This window comes from Pelecanus crispus, chromosome 9 (assembly GCF_030463565.1).
Source record: "Pelecanus crispus isolate bPelCri1 chromosome 9, bPelCri1.pri, whole genome shotgun sequence".
NCBI lineage: Eukaryota > Metazoa > Chordata > Aves > Pelecaniformes > Pelecanidae > Pelecanus > Pelecanus crispus.
The window spans coordinates 21961844-21988405 of NC_134651.1; the positions used below are offsets into that span (position 1 = coordinate 21961844).

The following is a 26562-nucleotide window of genomic DNA, read 5'->3' on the forward strand; positions in this document are numbered from 1 at the left end:
AAGTCTTTTCTTTCTTAAATATTTTTATCATTTTTTTTACATGGCTCTTGGCTGGTAGGAAGAAAAAGAAAGTGCTAGCATGTGTGAGTAAAATGTTGCTTGTTCATCAAGAGGATCCTATTTGAAGACTTGGCTATTTTCCAGAGGATTTTGTTGCGTGATTTCTTAAATAATCAGTGATATATAAGCACTATACCTACCGCCTCATCATCCTTTTTTGGCTTGCTCAGAGCTCCATGCAGCACGCAGCACTAGGGGCATTGAGCAAGGCTGGCAGCAAGAGCCCTTGGGACGTATTTTGAGAATTCCGTCATCGTTACTCATCTTCTTTCATCATGACAGTTTTGGCAAGGAAGTGGGGTTCCACGGTTCACGGTGCAGCAAGGCATTTTTACTTGATCACCGCTGTGTTCTTTTGTTGTTAGGACCAAAATGAGCGCAGCTATCGCATTGTGAAGACAGCCTCCAGGAATACTGACATCAAAGGCTTGAACCCCCTGACTTCATATGTATTTCATGTGCGGGCCAGGACAGCAGCAGGATACGGAGACTTCAGTGGACCATTTGAGTTCACAACTAACACAGGTAATGACATGCCCACTGATTTCTTTCTCTTTTCCTTGAGCAAAGAGTGCAAATGTAACTGAGCTGTGTGTTGGGAGTTTCCCGTTGGTTTCTTGGACTGTGGTGTGTCTCTTCTCAGAAAATATTCTTCCATGGCCACATGGCTGCTAGTGATGCCATGAATCTGAACCGAGACATCTATTCAGATACGCTATAATCTGGATTCTAGCAATGAAAATACTTCAGTGTGGCATAAGAAGACATGCACCCTGTAAACACTTGGAAGCCGTTGATTCTTGAGAGATTTATGTACCTATTTTGTTTACTGTAAATGTAGTTGTTTGCACATGTTTTTGGAATATCTCATTTGCAGGAGAATAGAACCCTGTTACTCCCCTTTGCAGGCTATTGACATAGATCAGTTAGGTGTCCTACATCAGCTCGCATATTTGCACTTTTCCTTAGACAGTCATATAAAGACAGAATGTTCAAATTATGTTGTCAGTAGTGCTTTTGACTTTGCTTAAGGAAACATGCAAATTTAACCCCCAAAACATTTGCTTTTTGGTGGGCAGAAGGCAATGTGACCAAGCCTATTTTATTTTGGACATACAGGTCTGTGTAAATCAATTTAAGGTCATGTCAGTTTGTGGCAACATCCTTCAGGATGTTAACAGCTGAAAACAATCAATCCAGCAGGAAGAGGGAAGACATTTTAAAATAACTTATTCTCCTTGTGTCAGTTGGGGAGTGATCATCTGGCCCCACTGAGAGAAAAAGGAGAAGGAAAGAAGAGTGGAAAGCAATTAGAAAGGAAAACAAAAAAATAGCCATTATACCCTCTGAAGGGGAGAAGGAGAGGGAAGGGAGTCCTTGTTCCCAGTGAACTGAAGTTCCCCAAATCATTATCAAACATCATGTCTTCAACTAATTAGGGCCCTGTTGGAAAATTTTGTCAAATGACTATATAATAAAGGCCTCAAAGTAGCTTTGAGTGCTACTCTAAACTGCCTTCACAAGCCAGAAAGCCTCACTGAGTGCTACCTAGGTTGATTTTTTGAGGGTGTCTGACACTAATGCTCCCTTTTCTGTTTCCAGTTCCTTCCCCCATCATTGGCGATGGTACCAATCCCACAGTGCTTCTTGTTTCAGTGGCTGGCAGTGTTGTTCTTGTGGTCATTCTCATTGCAGCCTTTGTCATCAGCAGGAGGTAAGAACTTAAGCTTCTCTCTCCCCCTCTCTCTTTCATGAGGGAGCTTTTTGTCTCCTCCAAACAAAGCTAAATTCTTTGATTAGCATCATAAACAGTGCATTTGCATTACAAGCCTTCTCCCATGTAGCTTTGATCTTCTCGACATTAGTACCAAGCAGCATGTGATGTAATGGCAATAGTTCTAGCTCTATTTGCCCTTCAAATGCAAAGCTGATTCCAATAACTGGCATTGAGAAGCAAGCCAGCTACAGATTTGCGGTTAGTGTCATTTGAAGTTAAGTTTAATGGGTGTGGGTACAGTAGATTTTCTTGGACTGACTCCTGATAGACAGGGAATAAACAACTGCACTGTTGTGAACTAAGCCATCAGACTGCTTTGCTTGTGATTTTTGTGTTAGTCCGTATGAGTCTGCATTAGTCTTTTGGGTTAGTCCTTCCAGTGTGAGTGGATGTGTAAAACAGAAGCCACGGTCATTCAGCATCATATGCAGTAACACAGCAGGCTGGATCGATGGTTATTTCATCTGAGCAGGACCATAATCTTCTACTGAGTACTGTTCATTCTCCCAAATTCAACCCAGGCATCAGGAACAATCCTGCGAATGGGAGGACAGTGTAGCAGAAACACAATGTGAGAGTTTCTGTCTTCATCTTTGTGTTCAGTCTCATTTAAAAAGATCAGTATGATTTTGCTTCAGCGTAATTCTGAGATAAAACTGGATGCATCATTACCATATCTGAAGCCTGGGATCTGAGGGATGCACATTTTGTCAGTCTCTGTTGATCAGTTTAATGGCATCAGCCATAAATGTGCACAAATTCCTCTTGATTTGCTCTTACTTTACATTGTCTTAGAGAGCAGTTAACTCACTATGACTGTAATATCTGGAAAGTAGACATGCATTGTCATAGCTTTCTGTGGGTGTTCAGCTCAAAGCCTCCGTGCTGGCAAGAAGAAAGAAGAGCAGAACATATGAAAATGTAATGCAGAGAGACAGGTTTATTAAAAGCCATTGCAACAGAAAATAGCATCACTGAGCTTGATGACTTAATCTCCTCTCCGCTTTTATTGGTCACTTTATTATTTAAGGCAGGATTGATAGCAGGATGCATTGGATTTCTAATTATGAGTCTCCACCTTGGAGAATTGAGCCTGTCGAGCTGCTTTGAGATGATTCCTTCCCCTCCTCCCCTATAAAAAAGTGTTGCTTCCCAAGGCTGATAAACACTGCTTGGTGATTGGCCCTCAATGGATCACTTTTTAGAAAATGAAATGTCAACCCCTTGCCCTCATATTGATTCTCTTTAGTATCGGCCATAAAGCTGTCAAAGGAAAGGCTGCCTGGAGCCAGGTAGCTGACAGATTCGCTGATGTGGGTGCACACTCAGGCAGGTCTTCTCGCTGCTCAGGCTGTCTGTTCAGTTATCTCTGCCCACAAGTGTTCAGCTTGGATAAAGACAAGACAAAGAGCAGGTGGACAATAGGGACAAAAGGCTGGTCCAAGCCCTAGTGGGAATGGAGATAGAAGTATCCTGGTGGCGATGGGTTTAGAGATGTCCCGTAGCTCTGCACTGGTAGGTCACAGAGAGGCTGCGGAAGGCAAAAGGCATAGCAAGATGAATGAAATACTAGGACAGTGAAACTGCTCTGTGCATACTAATGCATGGTGCCTTGCTAATTAATAGCCTTCCTCAATACACAGCTCTCCGGTAGCTGGAAGTAGCTCTCAATAAACAGAATCTACTTTAATATTCACTATTACTCTAACGATTTTAACTACTTTACTGATGTCATTTAGAGGTGTGGGCTTTGGGGATATTTCATGATGTTCCTACACCAGCAGAAGTTAATAGCAAAATAATTGTACTTTGTTCCAAAATGACTTCAGATGAGAAAAAGCTTTTCTGTCTGTACAGTTCCCATGAGGAGGTTTTGTAATCTAGCCATGACCTAGAAGTCATATTTGTACAATCAAAACCATGCTCTGGCCTGCAGACCTGGCCTCTCTGCATCCGTGAGCCAAATGTGGGAACTGGGCATATGCTGTAGGTGCCCACTTTTGAATCCTGGGTTATTACTACTAATTTAGCATGATGTTTTTTCAAGTCATTGCTCAAATCCCAAAATTCATCTTTAAAACAGAATTTGTCAAAGAACTTTGCCTTCAGGCAGCTCAAGCTGTTTGGTTCAGTCCTGCGACCATGGCATTTGTGTTAACATAGAACTAATCTGCCTAAATGTTAGTTTAAACTTACTGAGGTTGAGTATATCTGTAGAGCAGAGCGCAGGAGGTAGCGTTAGTGTTTCTAAACCCTGCCCGGCAGGAATGCTGAGTGAAATCACAGTATCTCAAACAGAGTTGTAAACGATTTGGGAAAGTGTGAAACAGAAAGAGCCACTTTCTAAACGGGCTTGGGTGGAGTAAGATGGCCCTGCAGAATCCTCTGGTCCTGTAAAAGTTTCTGTCACAGATTCTTCCCACTGACAGATCGGTTGGTCTTCTGCTCCGTAAACAGCTGAGTGTGTTTGCCCACCTTTTGCTGCTGGTGTTGGATCAGCTGCCCCGCTGCTGCCCGAGCACTGCAGCACCCCAGCCCCTCTCTTCTTTGGGAGGAGGAGGTGGGAGCAGCTGTGCGGCGCCGGGTCCGTGCTGTGTCACCTCAGTGTGTGCTAATACCCTCCGTTGTTACCTCCTCTTCATCGCCAGCCCCCACCTGTAGATCTGCCTGTGTCTCTGACCCCTGCAGTTTCTGAAAGCTTCTGTGTTCTTTTCCTGAATGCTGGCTATTTAATCACCGCTGCCAAAAACCCTGTAATTATGGGGTTCAAATCTGCGACAAAGGCTCCCTTCTGCCACTCAGGTGAGCTGCCCCGAGAGGCAGCTCCAGCCCTGCGTGCCCCGTGGCGCGGGGCTCCCAGGCTGCTCTCGGGGACAATGGCAGACAGGAGTGTCCTGCCCCAAGCCAAGCAGGAGAGGTCAACAGGTGACACAGGGAGAAGTGGAAGTAGGTAGTTAGTTTGGAAGGTATTATTTAAAGTTAATAAGCTACAATTATATTGCTTGAACAGTAATCCTTTTGTTTCCCTTTGCTTTTTGCATGTCTTTGGGTTTTAATGGGGGAAGGTTATTTTTTTTTAATCTGTTGTTAGGGTGCTTGTACTTTTTAAAAATAAGATAAAGAGCATTTTTTCATACTTAAAATGCGTTCGTGCAAAGCCTGTTTGTGTTTCATAGTTCTCATCTGTGCCTGAACATTAATAAAATGAATTTGCAGGGGTCCTGCTTAAAATGCAGAGGTGGTTTTTTTTTTTTTTCTCCTTCCTTTTTTTCTTTTCTCTGAGAGAAGTTGTATAATACCTGAAACCATCTCTGCAATCCCCTTAGCTGACTTGGTCCCGTATGGCACTGGGTGAGATTTGTGCGGCCTCTTCCCTTCTTACTCTGTTCAGTAACTGGGAACAGAATGTAGTCCTTTTATTTAACTCGGCTCTGTTACACCAGTGCTGTAAGTCCTCAGGCAAATAAATGGTTTAAATTGATGTTTGGATCCAGTGTGGTTTTTAATAATGCTCTTGTGATTTGGAGCCATTTGCATTTAATTGACTTTCATCAAGAAAAGGAGCTCCCAACCATTTATGATTGGATGTGTACCTGCTTTTTATGTCTGAACACAAGTCCTGTTGATGTTGTTGGGAGCTGTGAGGCTTGGTTCAAAGATCAGGTAGTCTTCACATGTTGAACAGGATTTTTTTTTTTTTTTTCCTTCTGTTTCATGGTTAATTTATAGTTTTTATTATTGGCATAATGTGTTTAGCACCCAGCACCACAAGACTGCAAAGACAAAGGCTGGGAAATGGCCTTTCAGCTGACGGCGATGGGAAGCTGCCGTTCCACCCAGGCCAGGCACAGAGTGTGAAATGAGATGCTTTTTGCTAACGGGCAGAAGGGTTTTGCTGACGGGAGGGGAATGGTGAGACTCAGGAAGATTTGCTGCAAGTGAGGCTCTCAGTCACGTGTTTTCTTCCTGTTATCTGCGAGTTTTTGACCCCTTTTACTCACATCTCCCCATGGGTCTTTCTCTCACCCACTCCCATTTTCTTCTTCTACCCATTCACCATTTTCAGACTTCTAACCCAGTCTCACCCCCGTGTCCCTGGCAGGCCTGGTTGTCTCCTGCCCCGCTCCAGGCAGTGGGTTGCATGCCACAGGCAGTACCAGTCTTGCCTCCTGTTCTCCAGGCTTGGTTTCTCCTTCTGCCTTCCCTCTTCTTCACGCCAGCCCAGACTCTTGCCACTTAGCTAACCTGGGTCTGACATGCTGGGAGACTTGGACTTCCATAGGAACAGGCAAACTGAGGAGTAAGCAACAGTAAGCCCTTCTCTTTGGCGATGTCTGTTCTTACACCTGCTTCTGAATTTTCCGTAGATGGTGGGTAAAAGCCCAAATCAAATCTCTATATCTACATACCATTAGATGCTGGGGAACTTCAAATCCCAGTACACATTTGGCTGAGCTGACTCCTCAATATCTTCCTTAACAGACTAAACTCATGTATTAACTGTTCTTAATGCTACTTACCCATTGAGGTTTAAAGCTGAACTAATTAACTACATAACTGGATACAATATCATGTGTGTAGGTGTAGAAATGTAATGTATAGAATTAACATACTATACTACATTATTGTCTCCAACTCAGAGGGTTAGTAGAGGAGCTCTCCCATCACGTGTTCTTTGCCCCCTTCAGTTATACAGTGATTAAAAGAATAAACAAAATCCTTGGGATCTGCATTCTTGATGGTCAGGGGTTTTTTTGCTGCCATCCTGATTTCTGTGCTAATAGACTGTTTCCAGTTTTAAATTTGCAGATAAATAAGTGTGTTGGTCTTGGCATTTGCCTAATTATGTTTGAAAATCAATCTACCAAAACACCTCTGTTGTAGCATTTACATCCAAATATGATAGGGCTAAAAAGCAATTTGGCCTTTTTTTGCACAGAATTGCAAATATACGTTTGAAGAAAAAGTAGCCGAAACGCAAGCTTTCTCTTCTTTCTTTAAGTGCCAAGATGCAAACAGGGAGATTTGTGTTTCCCTTTATGCTTTGTTGATGCCAATAACACTTAGGGCAGTTTGAGGAGAGGAGTCTCCTACCCCGCCGGTAAGTGTATGTTGTGTCATGGGCTGTTGAAGGGGAGCTGCCGAGCACAGGTCGTGGCAGGTGCAAACAGCTCAAGCCTCAGCAGGTCAAGAAGACTGAGCTTGTCTCAAAGTAAGATACTTATTTTGAACTGTAATGCTCTTTTTTGTTCTGACAGGCGCAGTAAGTACAGTAAGGCTAAGCAAGAGGCGGATGAGGAGAAACATTTGAACCAAGGTAAAAGGCAGTGGTGCTTGGGTTTTTTGATTTGGTTTGTAAAACATGTCCCATGCTAGGGAAATAAGGGATGACATTCCTCTTGAGGTGAATATGTTTCTGTTTTCCTCTCTTGCAAACACCCTCCTTCAAAACTATGCACTTTAGTAACAGGGAAAATAGAAGTATCTGGGTAAAAATTTTTGAGGAGACAGACAAGAGAAAGGTTCATCATTTTTTTCCATTGTTGCATTCCACTGAAACATCTGTTCTTGGCTAGTGATAGCATGATTTTTCCCCGCAATATTCTGCTAAGGCAGTTTCTGGATGGGTCAGAGGCAATCCTGCAGGAAAGAAAACATGAACTTTGCGCCTTTTTTCCAGGACTGAATCCTGCTGTTACTTCCATCTCAGTCATCCAGGTACCAAACCTAGGACCGGAGCTCAGAATTTCGTGGCTCCCAAAAGGGAAATGTGATGTGTTTTACTCTCACAGGTCCATAGACAGGCTATTTGCCTGTTAGTGATGGCAGTGATTTTTGAAGCTCATTTATTGGCAAAAGCCTGGTTCCTTACATCAATATTGGGAAATATTGTATGTTTACATTTAAAAAAAAATCACATCGGGGAAAAAATACATTAAGTCCTTCCTTCCTTCCTTCCTTCATCAGTCATTCCTGGCTTACAGTACATTTTTATTGTACGCTCTCTTTGCTGTTATATATCATTAAGGCTTCAGTCTCATATGTTCTGTGTTCAGCAGCATGTAGATCAGTGACTTCAAATAAAACATTTCTGCCTTGCAGGTGTTAGAACATATGTGGATCCTTTTACATACGAGGATCCAAACCAAGCTGTGAGGGAATTTGCCAAAGAAATCGATGCCTCCTGCATAAAGATTGAAAAAGTTATTGGTGTGGGTAAGTGCCAGAGCTTTTGCATTTTTTTCTGTAAATATAGTTTTGAATTTGCTTTTAAGAAACATGGGATCCTATGATTTTTGTATGACAGTTCCCCCAAATGAACTGACATAACAGTTTGACAGCACAAGTGTATGCTTCATGTTCATGACCACAGATTCTTGTGCCTTTTTCCTTAAGGGGAATTTGGTGAAGTATGCAGTGGACGTCTCAAAGTACCAGGGAAAAGAGAGATCTGTGTTGCTATCAAGACTCTAAAAGCTGGCTACACTGATAAACAAAGGAGAGACTTCTTGAGTGAGGCCAGCATCATGGGACAATTTGACCACCCCAATATCATCCACTTGGAAGGTGTAGTTACTAAATGTAAGTAGGTCATTTTCATGACAAGGCCAATTTGGAAGTCACTGAGAAATTAAGTCTGTGGTGGTGTGTGCTGGGTTTGGTTTTTTTTTCTCTCATTTTTACCCTCTTTCCTGTGAAATGACAGATGGAACAGATCCACTGATAGCTAATAGGAGGAAATCAGTGGAGGACAAGTCATTAATCTTGTTGTCAGCTATAAATGGCTTTATGGTTTCAACTGATACTCTATCTGTAGGCAGCTTGTACAAGATTTTTAGGGGGAATTAATACTGCAGGGGTTGGCTCTTTTTTTCCCCCCTTCTTGCTATGCCAAGCAGGCATCTTTCACATCTTTGCTAGAGTGAGCTGATTGTTACAGGACAGGCAAAAGCAGATGGTGAGCAAAGAATTTAAAATGGTTGGGGGAAAAATACCAAAACAAAACTATAGAGTCATATGTTTAAGGTCCAAAGCACAGATGTATGGAGCAAGCCTTTGAAATGAACTAGGCTATTTTGGTGTGAAACTTGCTTATTTGTTTTCTCTAATTTACAGGTGTGATAGTTTCACTCTGCAGAATTTACCTGGCCAGTCTTTTTGTTTGTTTGGTTTGGGGTTTTTTTAAGTCTGTTAGCATTCGCTGTGCCATGAACCCTGCCTTAGAAAGAGAATGACAGCACTCACTGGATGCTGTTTGTAGGCTAGAACTGAAAATACACCTGCGAGACAGACATGCTTGGGTCTGACTTGGTAAGGTGCCACTGTGATGGTGTAGCTATTGTCCCTACTCCAGCTGCTCTAGGTAGCATGTTGGCAGAGCCTGGCACTGATCTCTAATCCTAAAAGACCTTTTGGATGTAGGGGCTCATGCTCAGGGTAGCAAAGAAAGCAGACAGTGATCTTGTGAGCTGCTGTTAAAGGGTGGAATTTGTGAAGCTTACCTTCTGCAGCTGATGGTGTGCATGATGAACACAAACACAGGTTATTAATAATGTAAGGAATTAAAATTAGATATGGTTGAAATGTTAAAAAGTAAAACATTACTAGAAGAATAAAGTCTCCCACAGAGGCTTGTCAAAGCCATCAATACCACTGAAAAACCCTGTCCCTCTTGAATGTTGGTGAGAGCTGGATGCTTACTCTACCACTTGTGTTTCTGGAAATCTTACCCTTACTCATTTCTGTTTCCCTCTCCTAGTCTGCCTTCTCTCACAGTTGTTGAAAATGGTCATACGGTGTGTTGCTGTTTGCTTTTCAAGACAAATTCTGCTAGGGAAAATAGGGGTTTGGACTAATTTTGACCATCGTTTACTGAGGGCCTCCCTCAAAACTGAAATTAAAAGATAATACTCTGTTTAGATTTTGCAGGTCTGATTCTCTCTCTTTCTGTTGTTGTTGTAACAAAGGGGGAGGAGGTGGTGTGGTCAGGCCAGTGTTTGCTACGGACAGTGATTTTTCTAGCACCTCTGTAAAAGAAAGGCAACAGGGGAATCTTTGTGTTGAAATCCCACCGAGGCTGGAAACCCCATGAGCTATTACAGCTCTAGCAGTTATAAATGACTGTATGCATTTGCATAATGCAGTTGTCACTGAATTAAAATGATTTGAAATTTTCACTGAGGAGGTGGTAGCCTGACCTGAGAATGTTTCATTGCCTGACTCGCAGTAAGTGATGCTTCCACAGCAAGCCAGCTTGGTTACCTCGGAGCTGGTGTGTTTGGTAAACAGGGCTACTTAAGAAGACATTTATCTCAATTTCTCCGTAGGTTTTCTGAATGCTGTGATAAATGAATGCATTTAATAAACTGAAAATTAAAATGTGAGATAAATAGTGGTGTAGATGGGGGTTGAGAGAGGCAGCAAAAAAACACGAATACATTATTGGCTGCTAGTCAAGTACTTTAATAATTGACTCACTGATGGTAACTTCTCTCTCTATCCCCCTCCCCTGCTAAAGAAGTGCCTGAGTAATGAAATTACATGTTAATGCACTGAGAGAGTCTCCCTTTCTTCCTTTCTACGTTGATACAGTATCTTTTGATTGAGGAAGGTTAATTAAAACCCATTTAGCTGTATTTGTTCAGTGGAAGGGTTCCGGTCACAGTTGCAAAGGATAAATGAAACAGTGACATATGCAGATTTGGTTGGAGGTTTTTTTCTTTCTACCAAAGAATGCTTGCAAAAGTGAATTAGAGGGAGAATGATGTTTTATCACATCCCTTTCTTTAAGGGTGCATGTACTCAGCCAAGGTCACTAAGCCCTTCATGCAGAGCACTTTGCTTTATGCCATACCATTGCTTCTCTGCTGTGTTCATGCAAATCAGAAAGGGTTCAGCTGCCCGACTGGCATTTCACAGGCATGCCAGTTTGCATTGGACCAAAACAGTAAAATTTTTTGTATCAGTTGGAAAGGGAAGGAGAAGAAGCAGGAATAGTAAAAGGCCTGCAAAGGATAGGTTGGGACTGAAAAGGTGAAATAAGTAGTGATGAGTGAAATAAGGATGTATTGCACATACATGTTGGCCTAAGTGAGATGATTTAAATTTTCAGTACAGTCAGTCCTTATAGCATACTGTTTTCTAATAAAAAAAAAGGTTACTTCAAAAACAGAAATCCCTGACAAACGAAGAGAAAAGCATCTTGGTGAAAAACGCACTGAGGTAGAAATCGTTAGGGGAACTTTCAGTGCTGCAACATTTCATGGTAGGGTAATTTTCATAGCTGGTTGTTCTGGAGCAGATACTTGCTGGTGACCAAAGAAAGTTGAGTAGTTCTGGTACCCCTGATGCCAAGACAGAATTGAGCTATCTACAGTCTAGGTGACGTGTCCATTGAATCCTTCTTTCCCAATAACGTTCCCTTATTCAGAGCTGCTTCAGGACGTACAAAAGCAGAGTTTCGCTGGAACACTGTCTTTTATTTAAGAAGAAACTCGATAGTTCCTGTAGCTGAAGCAAAACTGGGAGGAAGGGTTGCCATGCCAGCCTGGTGCTGAGCATCAGGTGCTCCCTTGACTTTAGGTGGTCTTAACAGTGCTCATCTTGGGACCAGGCTTTTGCCATTTGACCTTTGATAAGTCATTTCTCTACATCTCTCATTGCTCACTTTTAGAATGGAGATGATATTGGACCCATTTCTGCAAATATCTAGATGCTGAATAGCCAGCATGATTTAACCCAGTGAAATAGTGTTACTTGTATGTACCTAAATGTTTTCTGTTTCAGTGTCATATGACTTTGTAAAGCTCTTACAGACAACATTAATCATTATTTATGTATTTGCTGCTGTTTTAGGCAGGAGAGTGCCTAGAAAGCATCCCCATGTCACTAACGCTACATTACATTTCTCTTCAGATTGCCCAGCTTGGCTCTCTGTATTGCAGCATGGAAAGCTGAGTGCTGCAGAAGCACTATGCTCCATGTGTGACACAATTTGTTGAATCATTTATCCTGTGGTTGACTTCGTGAGGCAAATGGCTTTGGCTCATTTATAAATAACGAGAGACATGGGATACAAATTTGGGACGGAGAAAGTTGAGAGGAACAGCTTGTATTTTGCATTCTTGAATCCAGTTGTCTTGGAATACCTTGTAGCTGCTGACAGCTTCTAACTCGCCTAAAGCGTTGATCTTTCGAAAGAGGCAGAGAGACCAAAGCATTCGTGAATTCCATTTTGAAAGAGGAAGGCTTTCTAGTCTGCAAGCAATTTAATTACACTAAAGATTTTTGTCAAGTTTGAACAGACCTTTGTTTCTTAGCTCTCAATTATCAATTCATATATTCCTTAGAGAACAGGAGCCACTTTAGTTAAAGAGACTGTCAGTGAGTCAACAAACGGGTTAACGTTCCAGATGGGGCCCTTTAAATATTTCTGTCCTATAATATTTCTTCTCTTGCTCCCCACAGCTGAGGCATAAGCTTGGTGCTTTTCAAATTAAATTAGATTGTGTAAGCCAGGTGTCTTGGCAGTAAAATCATGTGCAACCCATTTTTATCCCATTAACATCGGTGTTCATCAAGGAATCGTGTTTTTCTTTCTGCGAACTCTAGGTAAACCAGTAATGATCATAACTGAGTACATGGAAAATGGCTCCTTGGATGCCTTCCTCAGGGTAGGTGATTTCTTCATAATAAGCTAAGGAGTTTTTATACTGGGAAACGTTTTCTGGTTTTCATTCTGGTTCTTTTTTGCAGAAAGATACTGAAAATTCAGCATTTTTAAAGAAATTATGTTTGTACTTGGGAAATTTTGTTTTCTGGTGTTGCTCCTATTGAAAACCAGAATAAATGTAAAGTGGAAGGATATAGAATAAATGTAATGTTTAAAGTAGCAGGGTCTTAAATAACCCATGTTTAATGGGAACAGTTCTGATGTGCTCCATTTTTGAACGCATCGCAATGCTATAGACTCAGTAAAAACAGATTCATTGCAAACTGCATACTGCATCACTGGAATTTGTGACAGAACCTCTGGGTTTGTACTTTACTGGTGAATTATAGACACTAGTCAGGAGAGTGAGGAAATAACATTGCATTTTATTTGAGAGAAGATGGGAATCCAGATATATGCTTTTTGCCAATTTCAGCAATGACAATAATGTAGCTTTTAGCTTAATGCTCCATGATTTTCTTCCTTTCCCCATATGCAGAAGAATGATGGCAGATTTACAGTCATCCAGTTGGTCGGGATGCTTCGTGGCATTGGCTCAGGAATGAAGTATCTGTCTGACATGAGCTACGTGCATCGGGATTTAGCTGCTCGAAACATACTAGTCAACAGCAACTTGGTCTGCAAAGTGTCTGACTTCGGGATGTCGCGTGTCCTGGAAGATGACCCTGAAGCAGCTTACACCACACGGGTAAGGAGGAAAAGAAAATGTCCAGTGGGTTTTCTTGCCTACGTATTGGTTTTGTCTGACTGTGTGGGAGGTGACAGTGGTTTGTTTTAAAATAATCTCAGCCCTAAAAATAAACATTGGCCCAGACTCCATAGCTAGTATAAATTGATGTACTGTTATTGCTACATCAGTGCCTACATCAGTGTTTCTTCTCTGAGGATGTGACCCGTGTATTCCTCTGGTTCCTTCAGTGTGCTAGAGTGCGTGACCGGAATCTTACGCCAGAAATTAGAGCTTGGGCTTCTATTCCTTCTGATATCTACAGGAATGCATAATTATTTGCAAGTCTGTAGTCCCACTGAGGTTTGATTCAGCAAGTGTAGATAGGCCACCAAAAAAAAAAAAAGTCACTTTTGCCCATTACAAAGCTAATCATAAATTTGACTGAAATAATTTGGACTGGGAAAAACGTGAGGCCTGCATTCCCATTTTTTTTGTTTCTTTCTCATTTTATCTATAATTCAGCATCTATATTTTCTATCTATTTTTTCTATATTTTAGCACTCAACTAATTTTTCTAAAGCCATTTTAATATGCTGCATGTGGAATAGTACTAATGCAAGTAATTCTGGCCACAAAACAACATCCCGACCATTACCAGCCTTTGTACCAATACCTCTGTAATTAACATGCGTGTGAAGAAAAAAAAGTCAGAGTTTATAAAGTCTCCTTTTTTAATTGCTTATTTTCTTCGTTTTTAAATATCTGCCATTCTCCATCTGTTCTCCCTAGTGCAGAGTTTGTTTGCAGCACTCAGATTTTGCAGTTTAATCCCAACACTCATCCTTTAATGGATTCACAGTTCATTACAGGGAAGGATAGACTCACGTAGTATTAAATGCTGGCCAGCCTTGGTATTTCTCACTCACAAGGGTGGCAAGTGGAAGAAGCAGAAGCAGAGGTCTGAAAAGCTTTATTCAGGGAAATGAAAGTTTAGACAAACACGCAAGGGCAAGACAGAAATGATTGAAAAGCCTCCCTTTGAATTTAGTGAGTGGAAATATAGTATTGTGTTTGCTCTCCAGAGTAAACTACAGGGAATCGATGACATTTGCATTACAGTGCGTTGTCTTCACTTAGTATCAGTAATGAAGGATCAGGAAAATTTGGATGTACTCAAGCAGCTAAATAAAAAGAGCTTATTGACAATTTTTAGAATGACAACCATGTATAAACAATGTCCATGCATCTGTGTCTGAAAGGAGGAATAGAGCTTTTTCATAATGGGAGACGATGCAATAGAATGCAATTTTTAAAGCATCCTTTTTTAAGAGAATGGTGTGTTCTGCTCCCCGTTTGTAGTGTCACTCATTAAAGCGAAAGCATCCTATAGTCACACAAAGCGTATACTGCTGCAGCCTGATTCACAAAGGGCCTGATGCAAAGGCCAAAGAAGCCAGGAGAAGGACCCCTTTTGATTTCACTTGGCTTTTGAACAAGTCCATATTAAACACTTAAGAGAGATATTAGAACTATAAACCATTAAGTGTGCACACGCTGCACTCCATTATGGATAAAAACTATCTAGAAAATTGCTGAGAAAAAACCTACCAAAATAAACTTAATCAAAAAAGCATAAAAGCAAATGAAAAAACCCTAAACCCTTTGTTCAGCTTAAGTCATTCCACAGATGGAACTGCAGGAAACCAAAAGCTCAATTAGAAACACCTTGCATATTAGCATAAACAAAAGGAGGAATCTCTGGCCTGGGATCACTCGGCTAAGGCAAAATCAGATAAACAGGATGGAGCGAGTTCCTTTTAAAACAGTGAAGGACCTCAGTGGCCCAAATCAGATGCCCAAGTGTTTTTATCTGTTTAAAAAGAAGTATTGTAACAAGAGGCAGCTCTCTCCAATAGGTATCAAAAGCAGCCTTGTATCATGGTCTAGTGTTGATCTCCTCCCACAGGGACTGGGAAAGCCCAGAGGCTTGCTTGCCTTCTCACATCTCTGGTAGGAGTTGGGATATTGCCCATGGGAAGCACCACAGTATTCATGTATCTTCCCAGTTTATCCTCTATTTTACCTTTTTGAAAAGCAAAACGTTTATAATCCCATTTTTCTGAAACAGGCCAGACGGGTCAGACAGGCAAGCAAGGAAGTAGTAATTAACAGCATGTACTTATTTGTTTTGTCAACTAAATCTTTAATATATACTTTGTAAAACTCCTGGCTTGTTCTCATGCTTGAGCACAGCCCTAAGCAGAGATCTCTTAGAGGGCCGATAAAAATACATTTAACAATTTACTGGTTCGCCTCCTTGTGACTAAAGAAAACAGATGGGCAGCATTGCTTCCTGGTTGGATCTGACAGTTTTATGGCAAGAGAAAGAGAAAGTGGATGCCTTTTTAAGAAGGATTCTGGAATTGCGTACAGAAAACCATTTTGTATTTTTAATGGCAGTGTAGAATGGTGTCAGCCATGCACATTACTGGGTCAGTGACTCACTAGCCTGTGGTTTCTTTTATTTGTTACAGGGTGGCAAGATCCCCATCAGGTGGACTGCACCAGAGGCAATTGCCTACCGTAAATTTACATCGGCTAGTGATGTGTGGAGCTATGGCATCGTCATGTGGGAAGTGATGTCCTACGGAGAAAGGCCTTACTGGGATATGTCCAATCAAGATGTGAGTCTCCTTCTGAGCTTCCTCTCCCTTTTCTCTCCTTTCCCCTCACCCCTTTATCTTTGTCCTTAGATGTCCGCTGATGTGTTTCTGAGTCAATTGCTATATGGTTATAAAACATTTACTCCAGGTTTTTAAAAGGATATCATGGGTGGTAGATTGCTGTTTTCTCAGGGAACCTCTCTGGAACTAAGACTTCCTTGAATACTTCAAGCCTGGCCTATGGTCAGGGAATAGGGGATTCTCAAGTTAGGGTCTAACATAGGTGCATGTATCTTTTTTCCTTTTTTTTTTTCTTCTTTTTTTTAGTTTTAGGAAAAATATAAGCAATTAAAGTAAGAAGAATGGAGGAAAAGGAAACAAATATATTTAAACGGTCAGATTGTAATACTGTCAAGAGAGGGAAGATTTGAATGTTGATATTAAATCTCAACTTTATTGAAAGTCTCTAAGAAAAAACACTTGAATTTAATGAGGCTTCCTATTAGTAGTTAATTCTTCAAGCCCCAGTATGCTTGTAATTCTTCCAGATGATTTTATTTCTTGTAGGATACCTAAAACAACACATGAAATCCAATTCTGATTATCAGTCAGAGCATCCTTGCGACAATTGCATAGCTGCCCCCCGAGGACATTAAAAAGCAGCTTTCCTAAATGACCATTCTTAAATTATGCATGTCCTGTTTAACCGTACCATCTGGACTACTTCAGTGTATTCCAAGAGGGAGCATGCACAATGGCTGCTATTGCAGAAGAGTATTTAATAATAATGCTAATAAGAGCTTTTGCTAATAGAATTTTTATTAAATGAAAAAAAAAAAAAATCCCAGTGAAAATGAGGCATAGATTATCCATAATTCTTTTCCCAGGGGATTTACAAACATATAAAGGAAGAAGAAAATGTTAATCTGAATATATGGTCATGGGAGTGGTTAAGTCATTTTACAAGTCATCTGCTTTCTTATGTAGAGCTGAACATTTTCAAAGTGTCTCTAGATGTGGATGGCATTTAATCTAAACGGGGGATATAATTTTAATTTCCTTCTGATGTGAAATGTCTCTTCTGGCACCCAGTCTTGCCTTCCTTTGCTAACAGGAAGTCATCAAGACTTAGCAAGAAAATAAAACACCAGATGTGTCTCAGTCATATCAGGCATGTCTACACAGCACAGTGGAGCTCACTGCAACAAATGCAGAACTAGCATATAGGCTGGTATACACTGCTAATGTGCAGTGCTAGACCATGTTGAAAAGCTGGCTTGAACAGGACAGTGAAAGCCAATATTACTGTCTTTGCATCCTCTTTTTAGTACATGGCAGGCATAGACATACCATTTTTTTTCTCTGTAACGATGGTGAGAGCAGTGCTTTTCACAATAAATCAGAAGTGGATTTCAAATTATTCTCAGTGTCTGTTGAATCAAGAGAAATCAAAAGGACCTGCATACTTTCTGGAGTAGTGAGAGCCACTTTGTTTGCGGTCACTGAATAGTTGCTAATAGTGCAAGCATATCCCTCGACCTGTCCTCCCAGTGGATTTTAGCCACTAATTGGACAAGGCCAGAACGAGGGAATTTAGCGCAGTTCAGTCTATGTGCACTCCTGGTCTCTCGTCTCATGGTGAATCCTGCCAGCAAAGTCATATCGATTAATTAAGATCTGAAGGCTTCTGGGTCGTGCCCTTGTCATACCGGAATTGAGTCCTGGTCACGTCCCGTTCTCCTGTGAGAGCTAAGAAGCTGTCAGAGTACTGAGCACTGGAGCCCTTTTTGGAGGTTTTGAAGTTTTTCTGGTTTCTGTTAAATATGAAATGCATACTTAAGCTGCATTGGACTTCTGTAACTTTCTTGATAAAGCTGCACAAAAGGGTTCCCATCTCTGCATTTCTTGGTTCAGCGCATACAGTGGTGAGAGAGCAGGTTCTGTACAACTACATACAGGCCTGTATTACTAAAAGAGATGAGCTAGCCCAGGAGGAGAGGGAGGAGGGGGTGATCTGCTCTACCCTAAAAATGGTGGGGAAAATTTCATCTTCAATATATCGCACCCAAAACTGACAGATATTAAAGATTTGCTGTAGAGCTGTTGCTTCTCCAACACTCTGTCCAACAAGGATAGTTGCTTAATTCTAACCTAGGCTATTTTGTCATCCCTGTTTCCCATGTGCTCTTTTGTGATACATTGCCCTGCTGTATCTGATGTCTGCTTTGGATGCTGTACCCTTTTAGTTTTGAATTGCTGAGGAGAAATGACAGTTCTGAGACCACCAACTGTCTGAGTCTGAGTGCAATTTTCCATGTTGTTTCACTTAATTGTGGATTTGTTTCCATACTTTGGATCGCCCTAGGATAAATGATACTCAGCTGGTAGATATGAGTAGTGTCTGATGTTCTCTAATGTTTTCCTAATTGTGCCATTTATAGGTTATTAAAGCCATTGAAGAAGGGTATCGGCTGCCACCCCCGATGGACTGCCCCATTGCTCTCCATCAGCTGATGTTAGACTGCTGGCAGAAGGAACGCAGTGACAGGCCTAAATTTGGACAGATCGTCAACATGCTGGACAAACTCATCCGCAACCCCAACAGCCTGAAGAGGACAGGCAGCGAGAGCTCCAGGTCAGCTGTGCTTTTGTAATGGTGATGTATGAGGGAGCACAGTGGAGATGACAGGCAAAGCTGCAAGTCACCTAAGCCCCTGCACTGGGATTGAAGTGTGCTCTGTAGCTCTGCAGAGCCAGACTGCACAGCAGATTTTGCACCGTGCAAGAGAGTAGAGGAGTTGTGCTGGCACATTGCTGAACCCTGCTAGGGCACCCCAGATTCTCCTAGCTCTGTGAGAAGGAAAACCGAATGAGCAGAGCTGTTGCTGTGTCACACCAGCGCTGACCAGTTTTATAGCACAGTCTTAAGCATGTCCTGAAAAAGTTCTGATGCAGGCAAGCTCTGTCTGAAGACAGTTTGCTGCGTCTTTTCCCTCTTCCCCCTAGTGAAAGGGCTTGGGCGGGTAGCCCTCATGCAGCGTAGCTAACAGGAGTGATGTGGTTTTCTGCAGGAAAAGTACATCATCAAGTTTTATAAAGCCTGGATTTGTGCAGGATTTGCAAACGAGCGTTACGGCATTACAGCCAACGCCTTGTGGGCATTGGGAAGGTGTGGATTAATTTTTATGTGAATTTGAATTTAATTTTGTGGAAAGCCAGTTTCATGTCTCCACCGATCCCACATTACATTTGTGTTTTGTTTTGTTTGCTAAGCATGGTATACCTGGTACGTGCAACAGAAGCGCAGTAGGAAGGAAACTCCCAGAGTTGTAGGGTAAAACCAAAATATCTTTGTTGGGACAGATCAGCAGTTTGTTTAAGCTGGTGAAACACTGCTGAAGTAATAGGAGCTTTACTAATTTGCACCAGGTTTGTTCTATTTTTTTCAAATGTCTTTGCTTTGTAAGGTAAATTTGCTTACGGCAAATACAGAAAAAAGCTTAAAAGAAATGAGGAAGATAGTGGGAAAATATTTTTCAGTAGAAGGGAAGGTACAAAAATACCCACTGGGCAAATATCCATTGGGCAATACAAAACTAAGTTTCTTGAATCAGTGAAGGAATAACAGAGGTTCTGATTCAGACTCCAACAGAACATTCTGGAAGAAGCTATTTTCTTTTTTAAACTTGTAGGTCCCTTTGTGACTCTTGCTTACAATGTACATTATCAGAAGAGGGATTGTTAACCCTGTGAGGCCCCTATCACCACATATCTTCCAGATTGCCCTAATTGCATTGGTAGCCTGGCAAAAATGTGTCCACCCTTGAGGCTTAAATAATTTACATGGTGAGAATCACAGTATGATCTGCTGTGATAATTTGATTTGAGAATCACAGTATGAACTCCTCCATTTTGCTTTCTTTCCAATTTACAGGTGCGCTTTGAAAATATATAGATTTTACAAAAGTTAATAGCCTGTTCAAGGTCATATATTGTGTGTGTGTGTATGTATATATGTGTGTACATATATAAAAGCTAAAAGTTAGTAGCCTATTCAAGGTCATTCCATGTTCATGGCTATTTATAGATCTTTATATTTCTTCTCTTTGGAATATGAATTTCAAAGACGCATATAACATTATTAATTTATTATATTACTTTATACGTGAAGCATAATTGTGTATAATTACATTGCCATCATTGGTCTTGTGTTAGTACAGTAAAAGAGTTGTACCAAGTATTACCAGCGTGTACGCGGTGCCTTAGGCAAGACATAACTATGTTATTGCACACCTCATCTTTGATGATGTGCATTTTCAAATAAATTGCTAAATGATAATTGTTTTGGTTAGATAGATAGTAGTAATTTATAATGGCTTAATGAAACTGTGATTTACAATATACATGAAATAATAAATGAGATATTAATAAGAGAAGCAAATTTTACAAAAATAATTATTCACAAATCTGTACAACCGAAAATGAGAAGCACATTCCACAGTGCAAACAAAGATCAGAGCTTGCATGATTCCCGCCACTCCTGGCACACGCGCTGGTCAGGAATGGATTGATTAAAGAGGGGATTAACTCCCTGCTGTCCTGAGTTTGATTGAATGCACAGAGCTTGCCTGCGAACCTGGCTAGAAGCAGGACTTATCTGAACCCGCCCTGAATTTTGCCTTCCAAACCAGTCTGGCAGGTTGTGAGCTCCCGGTTCCTTTGCGCATACTTCGGTAGTGTTTCTATAGCTGCCGAGCTGAGGTCTGACATATGCAGGATTGGCAAGGTCTTGCATTGCTGCGTGTGAGATACAGACCCAGTAGGCTGAATGCCTTCCAGCATTGCCATCTTCTTTGTTTTTTGAAGCAAAAGCATTTTCTGTGAACTTGGTTGCATCTGAGGTGGAAATTGTAAGCAGCGTAGTGGTTCAAATTAGATCTGAAAGCAAAAATAGAAACCTAAGGTCAAATTCATTCTTAGCAGAAATTGGCCCGTTAGTTTGCATTTTGTTAAGTTTCTTGCATTGATCTACTTTGCTGTGCAGAGAGCCACCAGTTTTGCATGGCGCAACGTCTTGCCCTTCCTTTCCCTAATCAGTGAGGATAATTGTTGCAGAGACCAAACTTTGGTTTGTGATTCATGATCCGGCTGACACCATTTCTCCATCCTTTCCCTGTTTGGCATCCAGACCTAGCACAGCCCTGCTGGATCCCAGCTCCCCTGAGTTCTCGGCGGTTGTTTCTGTCGGTGACTGGCTCCAAGCCATTAAAATGGAGCGATACAAGGATAACTTCACAGCTGCTGGCTATACCACCCTAGAGGCTGTGGTGCATATGAACCAGGAGTAAGTATTCAGCAATATAACAAAAAAACTGGTAAATCTGGATTTAATCGGCCTCTTTTGCTTTGTGCTGCATATCATTACGCTCATTAAAGGAATGGAATGCCTTTCATTTGGACGGAGGATAACTTTAAAATGCCTCCACAATGCCTTCACTTACTTAATTAAACATTTCTGTACATCTGCCTTGCTTTTGCTGTGTTGCTTGTGGTTGACTCTTAATATTTTTCTCTGCACCGGCATCTGATCCATGGTTCTCAGCCCCCTGCTTCTTCTCTTGCTTTCCACAGTGACCTGGCAAGGATCGGGATCACTGCCATCGCGCACCAGAACAAGATCTTGAGCAGCGTTCAAGCAATGCGCACCCAAATGCAACAGATGCATGGCAGGATGGTTCCCGTCTGAGCCAGTACTGAATAAACTCAAAACTCTTGAAATTAGTTTACCTCATCCATGCACTTTAATTGAAGAACTGCACTTTTTTTACTTCGTCTCCTCGCCCGTTGAAATAAAGATCTGCAGCATTGCTTGATGTACAGATTGTGGAAACCGAGCGTGTGTTGGGAGGGGGGCCTCCAGAAATGACAAGCCGTCATTTTAAACCAGACCTGGAACAAATTGTTTCTTGGAACATACTTCTCTGTTGATCAATGATATGTAAAATACATGTATCTATATAAATATAAAGCCACATTCAAGTTTTGATGCTATGTTTGCTGCCAGATACTGTGCTTAAAAAACAAAAACAAAATTACTTTCCTTCTCCCTGTGACCCGTAGGATTACAACCATAGTGTTTTATTTGTGGGTGAAACCACCGTTGTACATCTTTCACTGGAATGAAGAATCTGCCCTAGGATATTTTTTGCAGACTTGATGCATCACTAATACCTTGCAGAAACCTCAGTGAGGTCATTTGGCTAATCAGTGCCTGTCGATTAGTGATCTACCCATTTATGGGCTTGAGACATGAAATGACCCACCTCGTGGATTACTGGGCAAAACTGGACTTCTGGGGAGATCATTGGCTGTTGTTGTGCTGTGCTGAATCCTACCACTTAAAGACATTTTGTGAACATCTTGCCAGTAGTCAGCTGTGACAATCGTGGCTGTGGAGCTTTCAGACTTCTTTTCTCTTTCCAGAAGTGATTCCCTTTGCCACACGGAGAAGGTCAGTGGAAGTACAGTGTCCAGCATGTTCATGGTGCTTTATTTCTTAAACTGTTCTAGGATTTCATCACTGTTGGGGCGGGGGTGGGGAGTGCTGTAGTGTGTATTACTTGGGGTTCCCAATGGGTTTGTATGAACCTGTGCTAGTTTCCCAGACTAATTGCTTAGTGTTTCCCATTGTTTGCTCTATTTGATGACAGTGAAAATTGCTCTGTTTCAAAACCTGGTTTTGCTCTCAAGGTGTTGCGTGTTAGGAAGTGCAGACATGATGTAGGAGTGTGTCTTGGGGCCCACTCAGTTCAGTGCTAAGAGCCTGACCCCGCTTTGCACTGAGAGCAGTTGGGATGCCCTTATTTTTTGGGGGGGAAAACCCACACATATGGATCCCATAGAAAGTAAGAATAACCTTGTAAAGTACAGATACTCATGAATGCACCAAGAAGACCCAAGGACTTTTCCTGCCCTCTCATGAACAGCAGTAGAACCGATATTTGTGTTTTAGAAAGATCAGTCTCAGTTGCTGTGTCAGTGGTTTTAAGGGAGGGGGAGCAGAAGGAAATGGGATTGTGCACACAGCCTTCCTGGTTTTGCACAGTTTGGGTGTCAGGCATGGTGATAGCTCTATGTTTTGCAGCAGCATTACACTTCGGACACAGTGATCCAGTCTCACCAGCTGTGGGAACCAAATTCACTTTTGAAACCAGCCCCATAGGCTGGATTATCAAGACAACTGTGGGTGTGAGTGCCAGGTGTAGGCTGCATGGCTAAGGTCTAAGTGCCCCTCTGCAAGTATGGCAAACAAGATGGAGCATGACCTGCTTGAAAAGCTGTCCTCCAACTCCTCTTAAGAAATCAAAGGAGTGTTGAGTGAATAAAAGCATCCCCTGGGTTGCTAGGTGGAGGTGACTGCTGTAGGAATGTGGTTGTCCTCATTAGGTCACATCAGATAAAACTTTATCTGGTAAAGCTCTGAACACATTTACGCTTGTATTTTATTTATATTGAAGCTTCTATTACTCTTTTTGAACAGAGTGTATAAATTAGATTCCTTTTAAAGTCCTTGCGAGGACCAAAGTGATGAGATGACCTTAGAAAAGAGACAGGATCAGGCCCACTTATGCTGTGCTGGGTAGGAGGAGGATTTTTGTGACACCCTCTGGAATAAACATTGTGTTTCAGCTGTGGCAGGCACAATGTCAGAAAGGTGAGATTTATATTTTGATGGCACTAAGACTGGTTCTTTGGTCTCTAATATTTTGGTCCCGCTCCGCACCTGACAGCAAATTCAGAAATGATTTAGTGGCTTTATGTGTCAGATTTTTTAATAATTGCATTTAATTCTAAATCCAAAACAGCTCACTCAGTTGGACAAGTCACACTTACTGTATTATCACTCACATCACTTTCTGTCACTTTTAACAATAACTTGCTGATTTTAACCACTAACTCTCCCTCACCTCCAACTTTCTCAGAAAACAACTTGTTCAGAATATGGGATGCTAAATTTGGATCCTGTCAAGTCATGACAGCCTAGTAAAAACTGTTCTGCAGTATTACTTATAAAAGCTTTTCCATTTCAAGAAATTTAAGATTTCTTTTAAAAAAACTACTTAAACCAGCATGTTTTAATGTCATTTTGCCAAGCAACATAAGAAGTGGTTACTCATTTTAAAGACATGACACTTGTACTTAAAAATTCTTTTGCTTCTTAAGTGCACAGATACTTTAAGTTTCCTTTTGCAGTAAATCTGTTGCATTCTGTTGAGATTGTCTTTTTACGTAAGAACGAAATACACCCAATTTTCTAAAATTGCTTTCTTGGAGTCTAGTAACCATAATTCAGACCACTCCAATATTTTCCACACGAAATGAAAAACTGTGTCCCTATAGAATGAAAACTGTGAAGGCAGCTCAGATGCCAGGTTTTCAGAACTGCCACTGATGGTTGTGCTCCCTGTGATAAAATATGACCAGTGAGGACGCATCCACTTGAATGTGATTTCAGCTGGGGGAGAGCAGATTAAAAAAAAAATAGGTGGCAGATATAAATATATATCTACAGATTACATATCTCTTTTAAGGTATGTCATGGAAGCAAGACTTTGAAATAGTGTGAGGGAAAGAGAAGGGACAAGGAAGGCAAAGGGTTCTCACCCTTTGAGAACTGCTGGTTTTATTTGTCTCACTGGCCCAAGAAGGCCGAACGAGGCAGCGACAGCGTGACAATATGCTGCAGCCTCCTGCATTTACAGTTCAGCCACCCTTTTGTGTGCAAATTGCATCTCTTTCTACTTTCTCTTCTGTCCTTTAGGAAATCCTTCTCCCCTGTCTGGGGACAGGTTTAATTCCATGAACCTGCTGCCATGTCACCTCATCACCGGGGCAGAGATGAGTTCAGGTCTTTTCCTTTGACGTGAATCAGCAATTGCACCAGCCAAGGAGGGGCTGGCTACCTACAGCAGTGCTTCTGCTGGGAAATCTAAGACGAGGCATTCGGGCAGGCGTGGGTGTCTGTCTTGTTGCGTGTTGTTTAATATACTTGTGTTTTCTTTTTGTGCAGGGAGATCAGATTTTGCTTTCACGGCCTCATAGCCTGTCCTATTGATCATATTGACCATGGAGGAACATAGACCAGACATGAAGCCTTCTGGATCCACGGTTGCGTCTTCCCTAGCACTGATTCTGGAAAACACACACTGAACAGTCATCGGTCCCTGAAGAGAGCGTGACTTTTACTTTCTCTTTTTTTTCCTTGCCACCCACCCCGGTTTTTTTCTTCATTGAGGGAGAACTAACGCGATAAGACTCAGCACCCAGTTGTCAGCTGAGGAATGTACTGTGTCAAAGCCTTGCAGACTTTTTTCTCCCCTTCTGCTTTCTCTCCCTACCTTTGGTTTTATTTATATATTTTGTTATTTTTGTCTCCTCATCCCCCTGGCTGTTACTGCTGCATCTCGGACAAATGCAGGTGATGGAGCACTACACATCTTACCATGGACGCCAGGCCAGGTGCCGCAGCAAAGAACCCAGTTCCTGTGAGCTGCCTATGTACGTTGCTGAAGTGACATTTTACACAAAACGTGCCATTGCAGTGATATAAATATATTTTTTTTCCTTGAATGGATAATGGATTGTTATCTCCTCTGAAAGGTGCGTATGTGTGCTTGTGTGCGTGTGTTTGCGTGCGAGTCACCTCGTGTAGAACTGCCTGTGAATGTGCCGAAAACATCTCTGGAAGCGCAGGAGTCCCCTGTCATATGAGAGCAGGCCGATAGCTCCTGTCTGCAATGGTAGCAAGAACACACACATTAAAAAATGTTTAAATTTCTGTATCTATAAGTGTATTTTTTAGCTGCCACACTAACCTTAATGAGTAGTTCTGCAGCCTGAAACGGGCAATTTCAAGTCAGTTTTGGAGATGTGGATTACAGGATCCATAAGCGTGCTAAAAATTTTCATAAAGTGGTGTTTATTCATACTAATGCCCTGTCCATGATCAAGATCAACCAGTTTCTCAATGGCAAGGTGATGGAGGCAACACCTGCATATCCATCCACTGGTAACCCTGAACTGAATTCTTAAGTAGCCTTTTTTGTCTGCAAAAATAGTTTTTTAAAGACTTGTTGAATGCGAACAAATATATGCAATTCTTCCATTCGCAGAAGCACCTTGCTCTGTGTGCAAGCTGTGAAATCTTGTAACGTAATAATTGAAACACTTCATTTGCTTCCAGCACAGTCAAGGAACAAAAATGCAACAAGACCTGTAGGGTTACAGTAGTTAGCAAGAGCATTGTGAAGTGTGTCCTGTTCCTTGTGCGGGTGAAGAGCTGGTGAAGTGCAGTAGAAGGCACTCTTCTGTGGCCTGAGGAACAGTGCTGCAACTTACTGGTACTACCTAGAAAAGCTTTCTGTGTTTGAGGAATTCACTGTTAATGTAGTGTAAGCTAGTTTCTGAGTGGAGCCGTGTGCTTGAGCCCAGGGAACGTACGGCTGCTGGGTATTTGGAGTGGGGCAGGTGATGCTCCCCGCTTGCTTCTGGCCGCAGGGGGCTGGCGTCTGCTGCGGTACTCCGTGCAGCGCAGCAACCTGCCACGGGACGGGGGGTTGCTCCAGCAGACGGGGGGGAAGCTGGGTGCGCTGCGTTAAAA

The 26562-nt window shown here is 41.8% G+C and overlaps 1 protein-coding gene across 4 annotated transcripts in view; it reads left to right on the plus strand.

Annotated features, from left to right (window-relative positions):
- EPHA4 (EPH receptor A4) overlaps positions 1–21648 on the plus strand; it is a 101776-nt gene extending 80128 nt beyond the window's left edge. The window contains exons 7-18 of one of the 4 annotated variants that reach the window (XM_075716370.1): positions 426–585; positions 1663–1774; positions 7096–7154; positions 7940–8053; positions 8234–8419; positions 12449–12510; positions 13048–13257; positions 15774–15923; positions 18344–18537; positions 20131–20139; positions 21097–21246; positions 21534–21648. In XM_075716370.1, coding sequence (XP_075572485.1) covers positions 426–585; positions 1663–1774; positions 7096–7154; positions 7940–8053; positions 8234–8419; positions 12449–12510; positions 13048–13257; positions 15774–15923; positions 18344–18537; positions 20131–20139; positions 21097–21246; positions 21534–21648 — 1521 coding nt within the window. Of the gene's footprint in view, positions 1–425; positions 586–1662; positions 1775–3217; positions 3248–5991; positions 6002–7029; positions 7156–7922; positions 8054–8233; positions 8420–12448; positions 12511–13047; positions 13258–15773; positions 15924–18343; positions 18538–20130; positions 20140–21090; positions 21247–21533 lie in introns of all 4 variants that reach the window. The other 3 variants (XM_075716371.1, XM_075716372.1, XM_075716369.1) reach the window with 3 other exon arrangements.
- The last annotated feature ends 4914 nt before the right edge of the window (positions 21649–26562 follow it).